This window comes from Vanellus vanellus (assembly GCF_965231255.1).
Source record: "Vanellus vanellus genome assembly, chromosome: 6".
In the NCBI taxonomy this organism is placed as follows: Eukaryota; Metazoa; Chordata; class Aves; order Charadriiformes; family Charadriidae; genus Vanellus; species Vanellus vanellus.
This window is the reverse complement of record NC_138911.1, coordinates 13,688,577-13,708,558: the sequence shown is the minus strand read 5'-3', so window position 1 is coordinate 13,708,558 and position 19,982 is coordinate 13,688,577. Positions and strand designations below refer to the sequence as shown.

Below are 19,982 nucleotides of genomic sequence, written 5' to 3'. Positions count from 1 at the left end.
GGGCCTTCGGTCTCTGACCATCCCAGGTGTTTGGACCACTGAGCGACAAAACCGTGGCCACTTGTGAGACTGGGCAGGATAGGCCAGGTCCTCTCTGTGTGCACAACTCTTCCAGAGGAAAGAGCAATGGATTTCTGTTAAAGACCGGGAAGCGCAAAGGCTGTGCTTCTGCTCCTAGACTTCTGTTTTCCAAAGAAATAAAAGGGAAGGTTCTCTGTATTTCAGCTCTTGGACCCTGGAGCATCTGCCAGAGCGCGTGGCCTGCCAGACGCTGTGGCAAGATCATCTGCTAAATCTTTCTGCGAGGCGTCACTCGAGTGTGAGAAAGGGTCAGGAGGGGCAGGGGTGGTACCACAGGCGCATCTCGGTCTGCTGCAGGGGGTTTTTAAGGCAGCAAGAGTGAGGGCCTGATGGAATTGCTATGGAAACAAAGCTTATTGTTCTTCTTCATTTAGATTTTAATAACCTGATGTTCTTTTAATGGCAAATCTTGGGAGTCACCCAGTCTGAGGAGCGTTCTTCCATTGAAAATCAGGGAATGTGAAATATCGGCTGCTCATCAGCAACTCCAAGGTCCACTACTCCTGTAGGAAATATTAACAAAGTGCCCAAACTCAAACTAGAGTGCTCTGCTATTCTAGAAGAATATATAGGCTAAATTGGGTCCTCTTTTTATTTGGACTTGCGTAACGATTATTTAGGCATGAAGAAAGGACGGAACTGCAGCTTTTCACTGAGACTGGCATTGACTAACTGTTAAAATAGACAGTGGTAACGAGATTACTTTTAAGGCCTTTTTTACACCGTAAAGGATGCAGAAGAGCGCTGTTTCTGTCTGGCGGGAGTAAGGCATTCTACTACAAATCCAGCAATCTGGAGGGAGTGAGAATTGTTGAAATAACTGAATTCTACGGAACCTGGGTATCAGTGAAGAATGCTGGAGTACAATTTTAATTGTCGAATGTTCTGTCTTAAATAATGCGAGGCTTGTAGTTAATGCGTATTTAGAAAAGGATGGTGGAAAACAACCCAGAACTTTATAAAATACGAAGTGAGAGAATGAAGGACCTGGAAGTCGCAGCCGAGCTTGTCAGCTAGTTTTCAAGGCGTGCTGCTTGTGGTATCAGCTTTGATTGTGTATATTCAGAGGCTTTAAAAACAACGTCTTGCAGTAGAAGGGCAATATGGAGAGGTGTTTCAGCGTTACAGGATCCACGGTTTTTGGATGGAGGTTCCTTTTTCTGGCAGTCCTTTGGTGTGTCTGGTAGTTGCTTTGCGTTTGTCGATCGCTCAATCAATGCAAATCACACCCTTCCTCTGACTGGTGTTTGCTGTGGTGTTACTTAAACTGCCGCGTTTACCGTGCTAGGATTGGGCGTAGGGGGAGCTGTGCTTGTTTACCTGAACCTGAATTTAGCTTGTTGTGGTTTCCCAGGGGGTCACAGAGCCCCAGTGAGGACTTTTCCCTCCTCCCTTGTTCCGTGCAGTGTGTTATGCCAGGGTACGGTGTGATGGGAAAGCAGAGGAAGGTAGAGTCATCCAGAGCGCTGAGACACCTTGTCTGTCGTAAAGAATTTAGAATTATTGCCAATCCAGTGTAATACTGAAAACCATTATATTCACATAAAGATAATTACTGAAGTGGTGGTTTATGGGAATGTCTGAGAAGTGTATATATAGCTCACGTAACATATCTGAGGGAGTCGGCATAGTCTGACCTATAAAGCAGAAGATGAGAGATCAGAGTTTTCTCCTTAGCTCTGCAAATGACTGGTGGAGTGGAGCAACATTGGCTCTTGACCTCTCGGGCTATTACGGCAGTACATGCGTTGCTGCTTCTGCAGTTCCTATGGTCTGTACTAGCATCATTACATGGTTTTGGCTTTTTTCAAGCATTGCCTTAAATGAGGAGGATTTGTTCAGGCCATTAAGCCTGAAGCTGCATACTTAGGCATCTTTTGCTCACTTGTTTGGCCAAAGATATCCATTTGGGTAGTTTTACTTTCTAGCGGTGCAGTTAATGTGTATTGCAGTTGTAGTGAAGCACTCTTGAAAAAACCCTGATATTGTATACCATGGAGGAATACGTGTCTTCTTTTTATAACTCGTTTCTGTAATTTATCAAATGAAGAATGTTTGGTGTAAAGCAGAACATTCTTGGTGACTGTGAGTTTTTTTTTCTTTATATTTTCTTTCTTTTTTTTTTTTTTTGTGGACTGTGAGTAATGCATTACCTCTACAAGAGACTGTGTAATTTCATACCTGGGGTACTTGTACAGCATAGAGTCATTCTGTGGAACATCAGCCTTTTGTAACATATAACCTGAATATAAACTGTAAAAGGCTGATCCTACTAATAATGCCTAATTAGGTCTTTGTTAACGCTGGCATTGGAAAGGTGGCATTCTGCATGCCTTTATTAGCTGTCCTGTCTGACTCTACTATAATGTTACTGTCTCCTAAGGAGTATATATTAGTACATGAGAAGTCACATTTTTTATGACATTTCTACTGCAATACAACTTGGTTGTATGTAGGTCAGAATCCAGGTTCGTTTGTACTGTTTTTTTTCTTTTTGATTGTTAAGAATGATTATAAGAGAAGGGCTAATCTTTTATAAAAAATTGTTGTAAGAGAAAATGAATTCTACTTGCAAGGGGCTATTTTTTTTTTGTTCTACAGCACTATTTTCCTTGTAGATGATATATTACAGTTTAACAGATTTAATTATCTATGTTCCACGTTTAGCCATAATGTTCTTAAAATAGAGACTTTTGTTCTCCAGAAAAATGAAATGTAGTCAGTAGTTTGATAAAATACTTGACAAAAATAATTTTCTGATTTCAATGCCATTCATTTTTAACATCTAATTAATGGAAATGATTGAATGTGCAGGAGTTAATCTCCCAACTTGCAACCATTAGCAGAAGGAAATATGGCAGTGCACAATACTGTTGTCTTGCCAGTCTCTAAAAGCTGAAGTGCATGGCAGTGTGACTTTTCGGATATTCAGGAGTAAATTCTGGTTTTCAGCGTGCAAAAGATTGAACAGTTGATTTTTATAAGGTAATTTTAAGTACTGCTGAGTTGCTAAGCAGCTCTCTCGCACTCCTCACTTTCTATATGCTTTATATGCAAGTTTTCGGTCAAACCCCGTTGCTGTATACATTGATGTTTTGCGTTAGAAGACAGTGGAGAAGAAAACAAGCTGCAGACTGTGGATTTTGCATTTCTTTGTGTGCTGGCCGAGTATTTATTTTTATTGAAAATTATGTGAACCAGAGTTACTCAGTTTTTCATGTACTGCCTTTAAAGTCTCTTGAGCCAACTTTTGCAGGTTAGGGCAGGCAAACTTCCATGGAACGTAGTGAGAGTTTTATACGAATAACTCCTGCAAGAGTTTGCTCCGGTGATTGCGGTTAGGTTTTGTTTTGAGTGATAAATTTGTTCCAGTTACGTCCTCTTTGTCTTTGCAGTGTTCTGGATGATGAGGGGAGCAGCCTGCGTCAGCAGAAGCTTGACAGGCAGGTAAGATTTTGGAAGGGGACCTTCTTGCTCTTTGAAGTCTAGTAACAAAATCACCGACACTTACATCTGGTAATTGATAGAAAATTACATCCTCTGATTAGGGAATGAAAAAGAGAGGTCTGTGGAGGTTACAGCTTATTTAAAAGTCTGGCTTCCATTGAAACTTTTCTTATGACTGTGGTTTGACTGCCTTGGACTTGTTTTAAGCTGACTTACATTGTATTTCTTACCCTCTGATGGACTAGAAAGGGCAAGAGGTTCTGGCAGACATGCCAGCCAACAGAGGTTTACCACAACGTTTTTACATCTTTTCCTTTTTGTTCCATGGATTTAGCCCTTGTGACTGTAAAGTAGTGGCACTATGTGCTATGTTGCCTATTTTGCTACTGTATTCCTACATGACTTGTACAAGAAAGTGATTCAGAATCTCTTCCATGAAATCTCAGGGAATTTTGCCATCAAGTTTTAATGGGATTTGAGATTTCCACCTTTCCTTTGATTTTTTTCTGTGGTCCCCTTTTTATGAAACTTTGTCATGTTTATAGTTAAACCTTGTGAGTTTCATTTTATGTTGTTCTGTACATTTCTTCTCCCATTGTTTTATCAGCTTGCACGTCTACCAGCAGCTCATTTTCAAATTCAAATACTTTCTGTTTATGCCGTAATCCTGTACTAGATTCTGATCATTTTGAAGTCATGTTGAGGTGTTAACATGCAACTTACAGAGCTGAAAAAGTCCACTCTCCGTTCCTGTTCGGCAGTTTTAGTGCATCTCCCTTCTTAAAGCAAAAAAAAAAATCACTGTACAGGAGCAGGGAAATAGTAAGGTAACGAATAAGTAAAATTAACAGTTCAGTTCTCTATGGAAGAGGGCTTGGAGAGAGGTGCGTATGGTGCCATCAGATGGTGAAGGTTTTGGGTTTCAGCGGGTCTAGCTGAGAAATTCAAGTGTTTAATTAAAGTTCATCTTGTATAGCTGTTAAATTAGGCTCAGGTCCAGCATTATCACTTGATTCTAGTTTGCAGATTACCTGCTCTTAATTTACAGGAATTTAAATTGGCATCTCTGCCTCATGCCCTTGCTTACCCTCCCATTGCTTCGCAGCCGCTACTCTCACGCTGTTGTTTTCCCAAGGGTTGTTTCCAAGCAAGCTCTGGCAGCTGGTAGACTGCTCAGAAAGATCTATTTTAATTATTTGCTGTTTTCAGCAGAAGGTGTTTCAGTAGTGGGTTTTTTTGGAAAGATTTCCTGTAACCCGATATCCCAATATCCCACTTGCCAACTGCTGCCCCAGGAAAACTGGAGAAGGTGTAAAGATACCCAGTGTTTTTTATCATAGGTTGCTACTGTTTAGAGTCCGGTAACAGATGCTTTTCTTTGTGTTTTTCTCAGCGAGCGCTGCTAGAACAGAAGCAGAAAAAAAAGCGGCAGGAGCCATTAATGGTTCAGTCCAATGTGGACAGTCGCACAAGAACACGGAGAATGAAACATTCGGAAGAACAAGCACCATTGGTTGAATCGTATCTTAACAGCAACAGCAGCACCATATATCATGGTATATGAATATGATCTATTGCATGTTTATTTACTGCAAGTCATAGTATGATGGTCTCCATGTTAAATCTATGCTAATGAGGACAAAGTTGTTGTTTTAGTGGTTTTTTTTGCAAATAATTTATATACTTCACTTGCATCAGAACTTGCAATGCTAGCCTAACAGGAGGGAGCAAGGTAACTAGCCACCATTTCCGTGCTGTGGGGAACAGAGAGTGGCTTCTCCCTTCTGCCGTGAATATTTTAAGCGTCTTCAGCCTTGGTTCCTACTGAAGGAAAGCTTGTGCTGTTCCACTCTGTTTATTCCTCTTTACATAATTTTGCTTAAGTCTGACAGTGCTAGTGATAGATTTGAAACCCGTTAACTAATTCAGCTAAGTTTGAATATAATAAATTCAAAGATACCGTGTTTCTGCAAGGTTCACTAAAATAGATGAGTAGGTAGGGAAAAACATTTCGAGCTTGTACAATGTGGTCTAAGCTTTATTAAAGATTACGGAATCCAGAAGGGACAAAGACACTTCAGGTATCACAGCCATAGGGAAAAAATTATAATGCCATTTCTGTATTGTTAGACTTCAAAGAATTTAATCATCAGAAAGAAATCCTAAGGAAACCAGTCATTGTTTAGTTCTCTGCTCGTATAGCCCATGCTTGTTGGCCCCCTAATGAGGGTAGGTGCATACTTTTCCTCAGGATTTCCTAGAGGGAAGCTTGGGTGACCCTTGAACAATATTGTGTCTCTTGTAGATGTCGTTCCAGGTTGCTGACGCCTTCAAGAGCTCTAGAGGACAGCAATTTTCAAGTTTTCTTGTTTTGCAGATCATTAAGTCAAATTTGATTCATAAGGGATTCATAAGCCTCAATAGCAAAAGTCTTCCTTCCCTGGGTACTGATGAGTGTGTACTACACAGAATTAGTACAAGGAAAGAAACAGATTAGAGGACATGAGCTGAAGTGCAGTTGGCTGTTTTCAGGTTGGGTATGCTACTGGGTGGCAGAGTACTTAAGGTTTAACGTCTAAAACCCAAAACCTAAGATGCCTTTGTGGATTTACCTCTGGGAAAAAAAATAAATGAAACCAACAAGTATCCTAGTCTTAAACAAATGAAAAAATCAATCCAGCATTCAATTCAGATCTCTCCTGAGCATACTGCACGTGCTGTACTTTTCACCTGCCCTGTCATTTCATTTTCAGTTGGAGCTCACGTCTTTCAACAAGTTGATGGCAGGTATTTACTGGACTAATGAATCACGCTGTGAGAAGTGCAGATTTCAGAGTCTCTACCCCCAGGTTGCAATTGGTGGAATTTTTTGGTGTGATTACATCTACAGAATTTATTGTTAGAAATTGCAAACTGCATTGATTAAATGTTAAGCCTTCATTAATAGTGGACCATTTTTATCCTGCTTCTGCAAGCAGATAGGCTACCATAAGTGATTTCAGATGGAGAGTTGTTTTTTGGTCTTAGTGTTATTTTGATTAAGTTTTTCTAATAAATATTAAAAGCATTAGTAATATTTCTCTCTTTACTGTCTTTTTCTCAGGGGTCTAGGAAGAAAATTTTAAAGATGCGACTAAACCTCTTTCCTCTCTGACCTAGAGATTTGATTAAATTTTATTTTTTTTAATTTTAATTTTTTAATCAGAGAAAACAGAATTTTTCTCTTTCCTCTTTCACACAACAGCTTAATCAATGGTACAGAACCGTTCTAAGAAATAGTATCTTATAGTACAGAGGTGTTGTCGTATACTAAACCTTCTGTATTGTCAGATGAACAAGGATTTAATTTTTACAGCTCAGAGAAACAGACATTATTGTCCCATAAATGGTAGCAAATTTCATATCTGCACTAACGGAGCTAAATTTTGCAACAGTTTGCACCAGAGTGCACTCTCTGAGTTAAGTGAGATTAACTGTGCTCTTAAGGTAAAAGTGACCCTTCCTGTACTGTAGTGTACCACACCATTTACTGGAATACCTACGAATTTATACTCCTTGAATGAGTTTGTTCTAAATGTGTCTCTCAAACCCTTTCAATATGTCGCAAGGTTCCAGAGAAATAAAAAAAATAAAAAGAAAAAAAAGTAATGTTTCTTGTATTCAACCCGGAGTTTGTTAATCCTGGAGACAGCCGTCCTTGTCATAAACTCTGCAGTTAGCAAGAGCCAACTTAGGAGAATTTAATTATCTAGTAAAGTGTTTTATTGCTTTGTAAAATCCTTTGTTAGGAGCGTTCCTTTTGAAAATATTATGAGAACTCCAGAAGTGTCCTTTTTTGGTGGGGTCTTCTCTGGGAATGTGCCGAGTGTCTTAGGTTACCCTGTTTGCATGGTACATAGTTCGTTTTTGATGGCCGGTTTTAACTATGGCATTCAGCTTTGGGGTTGGCACTTTTTTCCCCTTCAATGAAAACATTTGTATGTGGGAGTGTCGGATGCACGAGACAGCTGGGCTGATTCTAAAGAACTATTCTGCTCTTTTCCGTTCATTTGTTTCTGTTATGGGCATGCTGATTTTAAGTTAAGAATGACTCTTTGATGGGAGTTGACTGTCTACTGAATGAACTACATTGCTTGGATGAGCATGTTTGTGAAATCAATTCCTGTACTGCAAATGCTACAAAAAGAACACTTCTTTCCACCTATCCTCCTCCTTTACTCTCTCTTTTTTTTTTTTTTTTTTTTTCCCCCCTTGTACTAATTCTGTGTAGCACAAAGGTACTTGTTGATTTCAACAAATAATTGGATGCCTGTGTGGAGATATCTCTATGGTACTTTGAGCAAAGTAGGTCAGAGATAACATCTCAGCAATTCTGAGATGTGAGGCTTTCTGCGCTGGGAAATTTTCTTTCATACACTGCCATAGCTTATTCTGATGCAGTTATCTGTGCTGCAATGGTTCCCTGATGGGCAACTCTACTCTGGAATAAAAACTCATTTCATTCCAGAATGATTATCGGAGTGTGGAGTAAAAAAGTCAGAGTCACTTTTGTTCTGGAATAGAACATCGGTGAGCTGTTTGTAAGTAGGTATAGCGGAACAGAATATTTTGCTCGTTAAGCTGATCATAAGGTTTTTTTCTGGATAAAGGAGCCCTTGCCTGCTTTTGAACCTCTGCAGGGAGTCGCAGGGTGATTGCTGCTAGTCCTCTGGCTGCACTTGTATTTTGCTTCATCTGGCTTGGAGCTGAAGGGAAGTGCAAATAAATCTGAGATGCAATAGGACAGAGGGATATTAATTAAGGGCTGTGACTGAGCTCAGCTGGGGCAGCTCACAAAGGGGGTGGCTTTCCTACACTTGTCTCGCTCAGGATTGAAGATGCTGGGACTGATTTAACTCAGTATGAAACCGAGCAGGTACAGGGCTCCTTTGAGTTTCTTTTTTGTTAGTTTAGTAAATGACAAAATGTCTCTGCTGAAAGCCTGTCTCCACATGGTAAGGAGGAGTACTGCCGGCACCGTTGTACTTTTTCCGAGATACCTTCAAAGTAGCGAGGTGACATGTTGGTAGGATGAAATGGTATCTCTCTTCCCTGCCAAGTGTTGCCAGCAATTCTTCTGGGTGCCGTGAGACTCTTAAGGACATGGGTGCCCTTCCACTGAGGAAGTGGCTCTGCAGAATTCACCATGCAGAAGTCTCCAGACACATCATTTTTTCTCCATTCCCACCCACGTTTCACCTACAGGTAACAGTTTTCAGGTCCTGTAGCTTGTAAATGACTTGCACGTGGTGTATCTTTTTTAAACCCTTTTGGCTGTTGGCATAATGCCTAATTAACTAATAACAACAAAAATATTTGAGTTATCTGCGGGAACTGATGTGAATTAGGTGGAACAGGCCAACCGGAGATAAAATGACTCCTTGGCACCGGACCACGCGTGGTTCGTTTGAGCTGGAGCATTAGCCAGTGGTAGCTGTCAGCATCTCTAGGTCAGGTAGGACCGAGCATGCAGGAGATGGCTTTTGTTACTTGGAAAGGATTATAGAGAGATATTTAATAGGAAAAGAACCTCTTGTTTTGTAATCTGTGCATCTAGGAACATAGGCACCGTCATCGGAGAAAAAGTTTTGTGGCAGCGTTTCTAGATCAGCCTGGGGCAAAGCTGAGTATGTGGAGGTAACAAAAAGTGTTCGTGTAAAATGATGAATGCAGAGTGTCGCCCCCCCCCCCCCCCCCTGAAATTAAGGTATAATATAGTTTTGGGACCACACTTGTAGGTTAGGCCCTAAATTATCTGCCTGCCATTTCAAGCACGCGGTATCCTTCCATTAACTTCCATGATGTTTAGCTCCAGTTGTTACTGTTACAAATAATGCCTCTCTCTCTGGCCGTACCAAATACAACTTCATTGCTATTTCATCATTATAAATAACAAAATAAGAAGCTATAACAACATTTCGTATTGCTATTACATTTACATTATATATAAAGACAACAGAGTCATTTATTCACTGCAATAAATTCAGTCCTTCTGTGTAGGAGAGATCACTTACAAATTGCTTTGTCTCTGCTTTCTTGTGTTCTTGTTTATTTTCGATTTGGTGTCCTTCATAAGGACATATTGCTACCTGTTTGTTTAAAGTTTTTATTAAATTTTGCTTGCTATTCTGTAATGCCTCACAGTCACATCTGCTGGTTTGTTCTCATGTATCTCTACATCGCTTATTTTGTGAAGTTTGAAAACCTGAACAAACATTTTAGCCTCATATGACATTGCAGAATTCTGCTCCGAGTACAGTTCTTTTCAGTCTGGATTGCAAACACATACTGAGCGTTCCTGGAGCCAAGCAGCATGCGGAGATACACTAGTTACTGCAACAATTTAATTACATTATTTAATTACATTTGATGCAAATGATGAAAGCCCATTTTTACAGAGAAGAGTAGTTTTACTTCTGCGAAAATGGTGACTTTCCATTGGGGAGTGATTTTTCTTTTCACAGCACTGAGGAAGGCAGAGAGGCAGAGATTTGAATGAGTGCCAGATACGCTTTCATTAATATTACCATACTTTGTTACAGCTGTGGCTTTTTTTTTTTTTTTTAAACTTGAAATTAAAAATGTTTTCAATTAAATACTCTCAGAGTAATTTTTGTGGCAACTTCCAATTTAGAGATTTAGATTAACCATGTGTAAAAAGGCAAAATTACTTTCTTACTTTCTTTTTTGACATTTGGCAGCACATCTAGATGTAATAGTTGTGTGGTGTGTTCAACAGACTTCTGATGACAAGTCATAGCTCTGGGTTCTTAAATTTGACGTGTCATTCTGCTCTTTTACCATGAATGATGAGAGAGAGTTTTCTGATGACTGTCAAGCTGTCGACTTTATAAGATCACATCAGTTAACCGTTCATTTAAAAACCCCGTATATTTGCGTGTTCATCAGAACAGTGTCTCACCGTCCCTGGTTTCCCCTGACCTTGAAAGGAGGAGGTGTTAGTTTATTTTTTGAAGATAGCAAAGAATGTTCTGTGCACAAGACTGTGAATACTGAGAGATCAGGCAGCGCTCCAAGTATCGTGTGGGCAAAATACTTAACTTCCAATAAGTGTATATTCTGAAATCTCCCTTTCAGCCGCAGCCTCTTCACCTTCATCCTTTTGATTTATCAGCAGTCCTTACTGCGCCAGTACATTTCCCAACCAGACTAACCCAGCAGCAGCAATCAGAGAGCCGCGGGTAAGCAGCAAGTGGTTTAGAGGTCTTTTTTGCGGTTCTTGGTACTGAAAGATTTGAGAAGGAGGTTTAGAGGCAATTGCTCAAAATTGCTTGAACAACTCCCTTCTCTTTGCTTTAAAGTTCCACTTAGAGTGTATTTACTTTCAGTTACTACTTCGCAACTCGCTGTTTTTTTTCTGTCCTTGACAATCTTTGTGTCTGGGAGCAGTGGGCGCCAGGAGGTGAGGCTGACCCCAGCACGGGCAATGCCCTGGCAGACGGAGCACCATCCCACAGGCTTCGAACACGCCGGGCAGAGCCCTCCGTGGCTATCGGGATCCTCAGCGGTCCCAGACGCGGGAAGGGATGGCCCGGGGCCCTGCGGGGGTGCCAGTCGCGGCCAGCAGACAGGGCTGCAGCGTATGTCCGAGGGGTCCGTCGAGCAGATGAGCCACCTACAGCGTAGCGCCGGGGTCCTCCCGGGAGACGCAGCCGGGAAGCAGCGCGTCTACAGCACAGCCCAGGCTGAGCGGAAACCGAGCCGTGGCCCGTGGGCGGGGGGCGGGTGGAAGCCCCCAGGGAGGCTCATCAGGGCAATCAAAGCCTACCCGTGCCCTCAGGGCCCCGATACGCAAAATAATTATGTAATTTCTTACTGTCCTCAGTCTTCCTGGCACAGGTTTTTCATGGATAATTTTAGCTTTCCCTATTAGCTGTGTGCTTTCCCGAAGAGTCTAATTCATTGCGATTAGCTCTCCGTTTCACATGCTCCCTTTTCTTTCCCCCTCCCCAGGGTCGGGCAGCAGATATGCGGGGGTTAAGAAGAATCTTTTGTTTAAATTCCTTCCTTTGTACTTTCTGAGGAAATCTCCTTATAGCAATGAGCTTTTAATAATGTCCTTAAGCAGCACCACATTCGCATGTACCACTTGTTTCTTTTTTCTCAGCCCGTTCACATTCAGTTTCATTCGTCAGTATTTGTAAAATCAGCCTGGTCAACACATCAGTCTTAGATACATAAACTGCAAGGAGCCGTGGGGAATTTATGGGCATCTGGAACCTGACTGTAAATTACTAGGTGCGGGGGGTAATGCCTTTGATTATAAGCATTTTGAAGCAGAAATCAAATCTTTGCATATGTTTAAATAGTACCTGTCGTACCAGAGTCCTTGCCCCAATTCAGGCCCTTGTATTTAATTTTATTGTCTATATAAAACTAATGAAAGTATTTCATTGCATTGTAAAATATAGTGGGTTTGCCCATCTTCAGAATATTTCGGCTAGAATCCAGTATCTTTTAGATGATTGTAGAAACGCTAGGCCATTTCAGAATCTAAGTTGATTAAATAAAGTAATAATGAACGGCAGCCCAAATGAGCAGCAAGATTCACTAAGGCTAGAACTTTACAAAGTAAAATAGCAAGCCATTCTTGAAGTGAAACACAAGAGCGTCTCAGGCAACGGTAAGAAAAGGACAACCGATTTGCATTGATTTGTGAAGATGCACCCTGACCGAACTGCAGTTTATCTTTCTGTGCATGGTATTCGTTCTGGATTTCACTTCTACTGGTGAGAGGACATTGGTAAACGGAATGAATATTTGCCTTACACAGTTGAGCCAATGATTTGCTCACATACCTCGTCGTCTGGTTCAACCTCTCTCTACTTACGGTGTTTTCCAGACTGCACAAATTTTTAGTGTATACATTTACTTTTTTTTTCTTTGTGATTTTTCACTCACTTCTTTCTTCGCATAATGCACTGATCAAGACTACTTTTTTTTAGCACGTGATAGAGATTAGTAAGTTGTGATTCAGAGATTTTTTTGTTGTTGTTTCTTCCTCTAAGATCATGAGTGTGCAAGCAGTCGTATCAAGAAAAATGGTCGTGCAAATGGGAAAAAACCCACCTGTATTTTCATTGCATGCTACTTTGAAACTAATTTCCTGTGTGAACTTCTCATTGTGAAGGCTAGATGGAAAATCATGCTTTTCGTTGTCATTCACTCATATAACTATGTATGGATAACTGTCTTTCAATATATATTTCAATATTTTTCAATTCTGTGGTGTTTGCGTCACAGATCATTCACTTACAAATGGCGTCCTTTTGTTTGATTGTGCATTGTAGCTTTATCCCTGTAACATGCAGTGTTGTCCAACACAAAACTGGTTTATGGGAGAGGCTTCTTTTTCCCACTTTTAGCAGTTAGGCCATTGGTGATGCAAGGCAAAGCCAGGACACTTCCCTTCTCTGCTTTGATGCGAGTCCTTCTACGCCCACTTTGTACTACATTAATAGACTATTTGTTTGTTGTTCCTCTTTTCTTTTTAGCTCAGATCTTGAATTAACATCGCAAACTGTGCTCTTTTCTGTCTCCCCAAAAGTAGGGTTTTTTCTAATAGTGTATTGAGGTTAGTAGTCAGTACTTATTTAATGAACGTGGATGTAAAACACTAAAACTAAAATCATGCCGTCGTTTTATTTGAAAGCTTGCCATTTATCTCAAAACTATTTCTTACAATTTATGAGTCCTAATGAGAATGAAACAGTAGATCTCAGAGTCCCGTGGTGTATGCTGTTTGGAATTCTGTCTCACCACACCACATTCTCCTCTATTTTTGTCTTGTCTAAATGCAAATTCTAGTACAAACAAATAATTCCAATAGAAAAGGAAAATCTGTGGGGTTTTTTTTAAGTGAAGATTTTAATAATTTGGGATGGGGCATATGGAGTATTGGGCTAGATTTTCAAATGTAGTCTCCTATTTTTTAAGATAACTATCAATATGGCTTATTAAAGTTGCTTAAATTTCTTTTTGTACTGAAATAAATGCGTTTTTGAGTGACGGCCTTTGAAACTCCATCCCTGTATAGCTGCGTTTAAGGTTCTTAATTTATTTATCCCGTGGTACTGCCTATCACTCTTTTTAACCTTTTCACATCCACCTAAGGACATAATCATATTGTCATATCAGTGAATATTATCTAGGGAGGCCAGTTTATCTCACTTTCCTCATTCAGGCTTTCTTGCGGGGAGCTGCAAGTTGTTTTATGGGGCTATCTAGAGCTGTGGGGAGCGCAGGTTAGAGTTTGCCTCAAGGTTCCCTTCCTGCTGAGAAGGGAAATTCACATCAGACTGTTACTTGGTGATCCAAAGATGTAGTAAAGGGTAGAGGGGAAGACATTTGATCCCCTGACAACATGGTTGGGGATAAACACCGCCTTTACGAATTGGTTCATCTCCACAAAGACAGGCTGGGAGCGCTGGTTTGCTAAGTTCAATCTGCATGTGCTAATGACCCGCTGCAGAGTGGTATTAGGAATGGTCATTCTTACAGCTCTCCAGGGCAGGAGAAAGCACTGGAAACAGAAAACAGAATTTTTCCCGTTGCTCTGTATCTAAATCTGTTGCACCCACTGAGCAAGGTGGGTCCACAGACCTCCCTCTCTAGGTCGGCAGGCTTCAGAAGACAGCCCGTTGCCCTCTCTTCTTCAGGATCCAGGCACTGACTGGCCCTGTTGATGGGAACCGCTGTGCTGCATTAACTTCTCTTCCTACCGCACTGCAGTGGGCAGCACTTACACGTGTGGTGTTTGGGGAGGTTAGTGCCTACAGGCAGGGGAGACCAGTGCTGACCCTTTGCTTAAATGCACGTAGGTCCCCTGGAGCTCAGCGCTGTCCTGAACTGAATTTGTACGGTCAGTAGCAAAACTATATAATTTCTTTGATATCTGCAATCGCAAGAGAAAACGTTAGCGAGTGGGTGAGCCTCAGCCGAGGTCGACTATTTGCCAAATAGTTAATAGCTGAGAATAGGATGGTTTTGTGGTAGAGATGGTATTTCGGGATTAGATTTGGATTTATTTTAGAGGCAGTGCTTTAAATGTAATGGTAAAGCTCAGAAAAGCGTCCTTTAGAAGCAGGAATTCTGTGCCAAGTCCTTTTGTGGACCCAGCTGCAGTATCTCCGCATTTATGGTTTAAATCTTATTTTGCAGCCTCCATCACTTATGCCCGCAAGTCCTGTTTACCGTAGGCAGCAGTGATGGTATATGCTCAAAATGGCTACTGGACCGAAATCTCATTCTCTGCCTTATGGAGTAAAGCCATAGAAATTTGTCCTTTGGAGCTCCATCGCTGCACTTACAATGAGATGTCTCTTGCTGAAAGTTATGAGACAAAAGCAATTCAAAAAGCTTCAAGCTTTTGCTTGTTAGATCAAAGGAGGACTGACAAGATAGTGAAGATAAGTCTTTAACTTTTCAATTAACAATGTCAGAATATTTCATCCTTTGCTGATTAATCGTTGCTTTGGACCAAGTAAATGATGCTTCATCTGAGTGAATGAATATGGCCATATTTAAACCGATTTCGAGAACTCTGTGGTCATTTAATATAGGTCATTTGTAAAGCACTGAATTTAATTATAACGTGGATTATCATCTTTAAAACAATTAAAAGAATACACCCTAGTTTTTCAAGAGAGGCTGAGCTACAAATAGAGCATAGATTGCTGGGTTGACCAATCACACCTATTTCAAGACTGTGGAGTGGGGACTCTTTGGTTCCCTGCTTAGCCTGAGGCTGCCATACCCATGGAAATGGGACCCAGTGTACTTACTGCCTTTTATGTGCCATTTTCCGTGGCGTCCTGTGCACTCACTCCTTTGGTGGTGTCTTATTTACACTCAGCGAAGGGACTGCAATCTTGTGATTAGTGTACGATAAAGGCAGGAATGAGGAGCTGGGCAACGACAAGCTGTTTCTTTGGGCTTTTAGTCGCTCCTCGACTAATTTAACGTATATTCTCTATAAAACTCGAACTCTTCCCGTGTATAGTGAGAAAAGGAGCGTGTGTTTATCGAGCGCCTCAGGTGCTCACCGTGGTGTAATGTAATGCCATTCCTACCAGGTTGCTGTGCTGGGGAGGGTAGCTGTGGGTTTGTAAGCTGCAGTCTACGCAGACAGGGCTAAATCCGTTTCATCTTACTGCTCTGAGAATCTCCTTGGTGTTTCTATTGCCATCCGTGCGCATGAAGGATTTGCTGAACAGGAGAGTTGCCTCACAGCCCGGAAGCCTAGGGAGAATTTCTCCCTTCAGACAAAGATTGCTGGCAGTCCATACGTCATCGAGCATCATTTGGTCTTCCGGGGGGTTATGAAGTTTGTCAGGATATTTTTGAAGTAATTTTATGGGCAGCCAGTTCTTTCCAGTAAGGTTTCTTCGTGGATTTTTTTCATCCTTTTAAAGAAAGCACTTTAGCTTTGGGGAAAAAGAAAAGGATGGTGGGAGGCCCCAGGCGCCAGGGTGATATTTCTCCAAGATAAACCGCGGTCGTGACGTGAATCCAGTGGGGCTCAGCAATTAACGGTGACCAGCAGCTGGCACCAAAATCTCTTAGTGCCCACCTACAGGTTGTTTTGTTTGGGGTGTTAAGTTTGGTGACTCTTTCATGTATTTCACAAAGGTAATTGCTTTTTTGCCTTTGTGAACTCAATATTATTGCACTTCAAGGCTTAGCCTGGCCAGAACAAAAAGTTATTGAGTGTGTCGCTTTCCCAGATTCAAGTATGGACCTCAAAGTGTGTCATGCTTTTAGAAAATGATAAAGCCTCTTTTTACTTTGGAAACAACTAGCATTGCATGCATTATGCTGACATTCACGGTTTATGCCATGCATATTACGTGGAGACTTCTAAGGAATAAATAAATATGTTTATATTACGAAGCAGGAGGATTTTTTTAATTTCAGCTTGCGTATAGTTTCACCATACAACACATGGCTGTTCTACTCATGCTGTGATATATACAATTGTGCAAGATGTGTTTTGAAAATAACCTTCCCATGAGTTTTTGTTTACAGGGTTAGGATGTAGCTTTAAGCATATGCACTACAAAGTCTAAATAAAACTTTTCTGCCTTCATGCTGCCACTGTTGACGATCAGTCTGGCAGAGCTTTACTGTGAGGAAAAGTGCTTCCTACAATAGCTCAGCAGCACATTCATATTCTGATGTCACTCTTGGCCTGGAAGTTAGAAGCTGATTTATTATTGGAAGGAGGAAAAAAGTTAGGAAATACATCCTAGCTAACCAAACGCTTACAGTTTTTTGCCGTAGCCTTGCAAATTCTGGTTTATTTGGCTTTCCTCTCTGCATGAATTGTCTGGAATACCAAACAAATTCTGCTATGTCTGCTTACTCTTTTTTGCCTTCACAGAGTTCTCAATTCATTCTCTCTTCTCTCTCTCTCTCTCTCTCTCTTTGTTTCTCTCTTCTCTCTCTCTGTTTTTTTCTTTTTGATGGGGTACCCTGAATCTCTCAAGCAGTGCAGGAGGCCGAACAGGAAGATGGAAAGGTGGTAGTGGATGCCCAAGCTCCGAAACCAACTAAAAAAACCAAGGCAGCAGCTGCGAGCTGTCAGACTGGCAGCACCAGAAAGGAGAAAAAAGGCAAACACAAAGGTTAGCTGCATGCGGCTGAATGTCAGATGTTAAATTGACTGCAAAATACTTCTTTTTCCTTTTTCGTTCTTTTTTTTTTTTTTAATTTTCTTTGAATTTCTGAAAATTACCCAAAATAAATTTCTTGAAATTTTTATGAGATTGGAAAATGTGAGTGACTTGGTCTTGTCTCGGCAGGTACAACCTGGGAGTGAAGGAGGGCTAAAATTTGTAAACTGAGTCTTTGCCAAAGGAGAGTGTTTGTTGAAATTGCAGAGGAGGAAAAAAGTACTGATGGAAAGATGTTAGTGTTTTCCTGCAGTGTTAAAGAAATGAGAACCGTCTTACACCAATGTGGTTTTTTTTTTTTTTTTTTTTAGATTATCTGCATGTAATATAATTTGGAGAAACAGCCTTAAATTGCACTCATTTCTGTCCAGACTCTTACTAAGGTTTAAACTGTACAAATCGGAGGTTAAGTGGGCATTTTGAAAATCAATTCAACAAAACCGAGATAACATCCTCAAAGGGGTTATTCCAGTTGTTACTTCAGTGTTACTCTGTCCCACTTGGTCAACGTATGGGAGTTGTTAGCATGAAAAATTTTCTACAATGACTTTGGGTAAGACTATGACAAAAGGGTAGGTAGAAATGACATTGCCTTAATTAGATTTTCTATTAGAGTTACATAGACTAGATGGAAGAAGTAACATGAGCTGCTTTAAGGGTATTCAAATTTTATATGTATATGCACACTTACGAAAAGAGAGAGGTTTTTATACCGCATCACAGTTTCTTTTTATTTGATGGTGAATGACTAATGGAATTAAGAAACATCTTTCCAATAATTTGCAGTTCTTGGATAAGGCCACTGTTACACTGTGCTGCCTGGACTGTACTGTATTCCTGTCTTGTGTATGGCCAACAGTCTCTCCATTATTGCTTAAGTAAGAAAATAGTGTATATCCTCAACAAGTCTATTTAAAGATAGCAATGACTAATAAGGGTAATCATTGAGGTCAGAGTATTGGGGCTTATCTATAGGGATTTTGCAGGACTTGAGCCTACCTTATCAAAATCCTTTACACGTTGCAGCTTAATTCTTGAGATCTGAATCTACAGCGTCTCTATGTCTGTAGTCCCTCTGGCTGCGAAGGGAGCCCTAGGTTAGATAGGCTTTAGAGTCTGGCCCTGAGGTAAAGGTTTTATTCATATATTTGAAAAAAACAGGGTGTGTGTCAGTACCTAGGCTTAAAATAATAAGTAAAAGTCAAAGGTAAGATTAACTGAAAGTAAAAATTGTTGGTAAAGTAAGTGACCGGAAAGTTAATGTTTCTCAGTTTAATGTAAAAAGTAATTCCACTCCAGCATAATAGTAACGATGCCGAATTTTATTTTAAAGTACGTCTTGCTGAAGAGTAAAAATTCTTTTACTAGTTTAAAAGAAAACCTTTCTTAGGCTGTAACTGAGCATTGTGCGGGGGTAATACACACGCAATGTGTGTTACGTAAATCGTGATTGCTGTATAACTTTGAGGCTCTGTTTCATCTCATATAACGCCTGTTTTGCCTTTATGGGGTGTCTGTCTGTACTGTGTTCAGAACTTAAGATATCGTGCTGGTCCGTCGCAGTAGGTTTGATTTGACAAATCTGCACTGTATAACGCCGACGTGTGCGCGTATACATTCACGTGTTTTCTACACAGTTTTCTGAGGAGCTCTTGGCTAAAATATTCCGTGAACAGAACCCCAGCCTCAGGTCCAGTGAGGCACATAGCCAGAGACGGTGATCCTTTGAGTGTGTGGTTTCCCGGGCCGTTCTGCAGACGCCGGCGATGTGCGCGCTGGGGCGGCGTTTGCTGAGTAGCCCTCTTCGAACCTCCCCGATGGATGTAGGCAAGTTAGTCTATGGGCAGCGTGTGCGTACTGTGAAGCAGTTGCACAGTTTTTTGTTATCTCACAGCAGGTAACACCTCCTGTTTTTCTCATACACCAATAATATTCTTATTTTTTTTCTGAAAAATTCCCCAGACAGGCAAATGTTGGCATATTTTAATAGTAGCAAGTTGTGTTGGTAAAAGTAATGTCACTTTATGTAGACTGAGAACTTTTGCGTGCTGATACTGCTCCTCTATGTGTTGGAAACAAATACTGTTACCTATAGAAACCTCTGCTTCCGCTGCAATTCTTCTGGCTCATCCTGCTCTGCCACCCGTGGGCTTCCCTGGCCTTCAGCGTTTGCCCATCGATTGCATCTTATGTAAGTTTCCATAGAGTGGGGGTGTTCCTCATCAATTATACGCATGAAAATTTTGACTACCTCCTCTCCGGAAGTTTATGTTGATGATTAGTAACAAATCTGAAGTACCAAATATCCCTGATGTCAGTTTAAGTATGTTCAGAGCGTATGCATAGCGCTTTCTCATCCACCCTTGGAATCCTGTCTGAAGGTACCTTTGATGTTGTTGTAAACTTGGAGTGTGCGGAGGGGATTGTAACTGGCTCTCCAGTCTTGCATCCTTACCGAAGCTGCAAAATATTTTGTTATTGGATGAAAAGGTAAAACCGAACGCGACTTTAAAATTCCAGAGGGATTTTGCTGATCAATCCGCTACAGACATAGCTAATTTGTGCTACTTAGGAATGAAGAGCGTGCAAGTGGTAGCAGAACCCTGTAGTGGAACTTGTATCAATTTTTCAGTTACTTCCAAGAGTAAGCGTGAGTCTTAAGAAAAGATTTTATGATAATATCGGATGGATTTGCTAATAACTTCAGCTCTAACTCATGAA

The 19,982-nt window shown here is 40.8% G+C and overlaps 1 protein-coding gene across 2 annotated transcripts in view; it reads left to right on the top strand.

The window, feature by feature from the left end:
- TUB (TUB bipartite transcription factor) overlaps positions 1-19,982 on the top strand; it is a 70,053-nt gene that overhangs the window by 25,596 nt on the left and 24,475 nt on the right. The window contains exons 2-4 of one of the 2 annotated variants that reach the window (XM_082484909.1): positions 3,477-3,528; positions 4,922-5,084; positions 17,079-17,213. In XM_082484909.1, coding sequence (XP_082341035.1) covers positions 3,477-3,528; positions 4,922-5,084; positions 17,079-17,213 — 350 coding nt within the window. The remainder of the gene's footprint in view (positions 1-3,476; positions 3,529-4,921; positions 5,085-17,078; positions 17,214-19,982) is intronic. The other variant, XM_082484910.1, reaches the window with a different exon arrangement.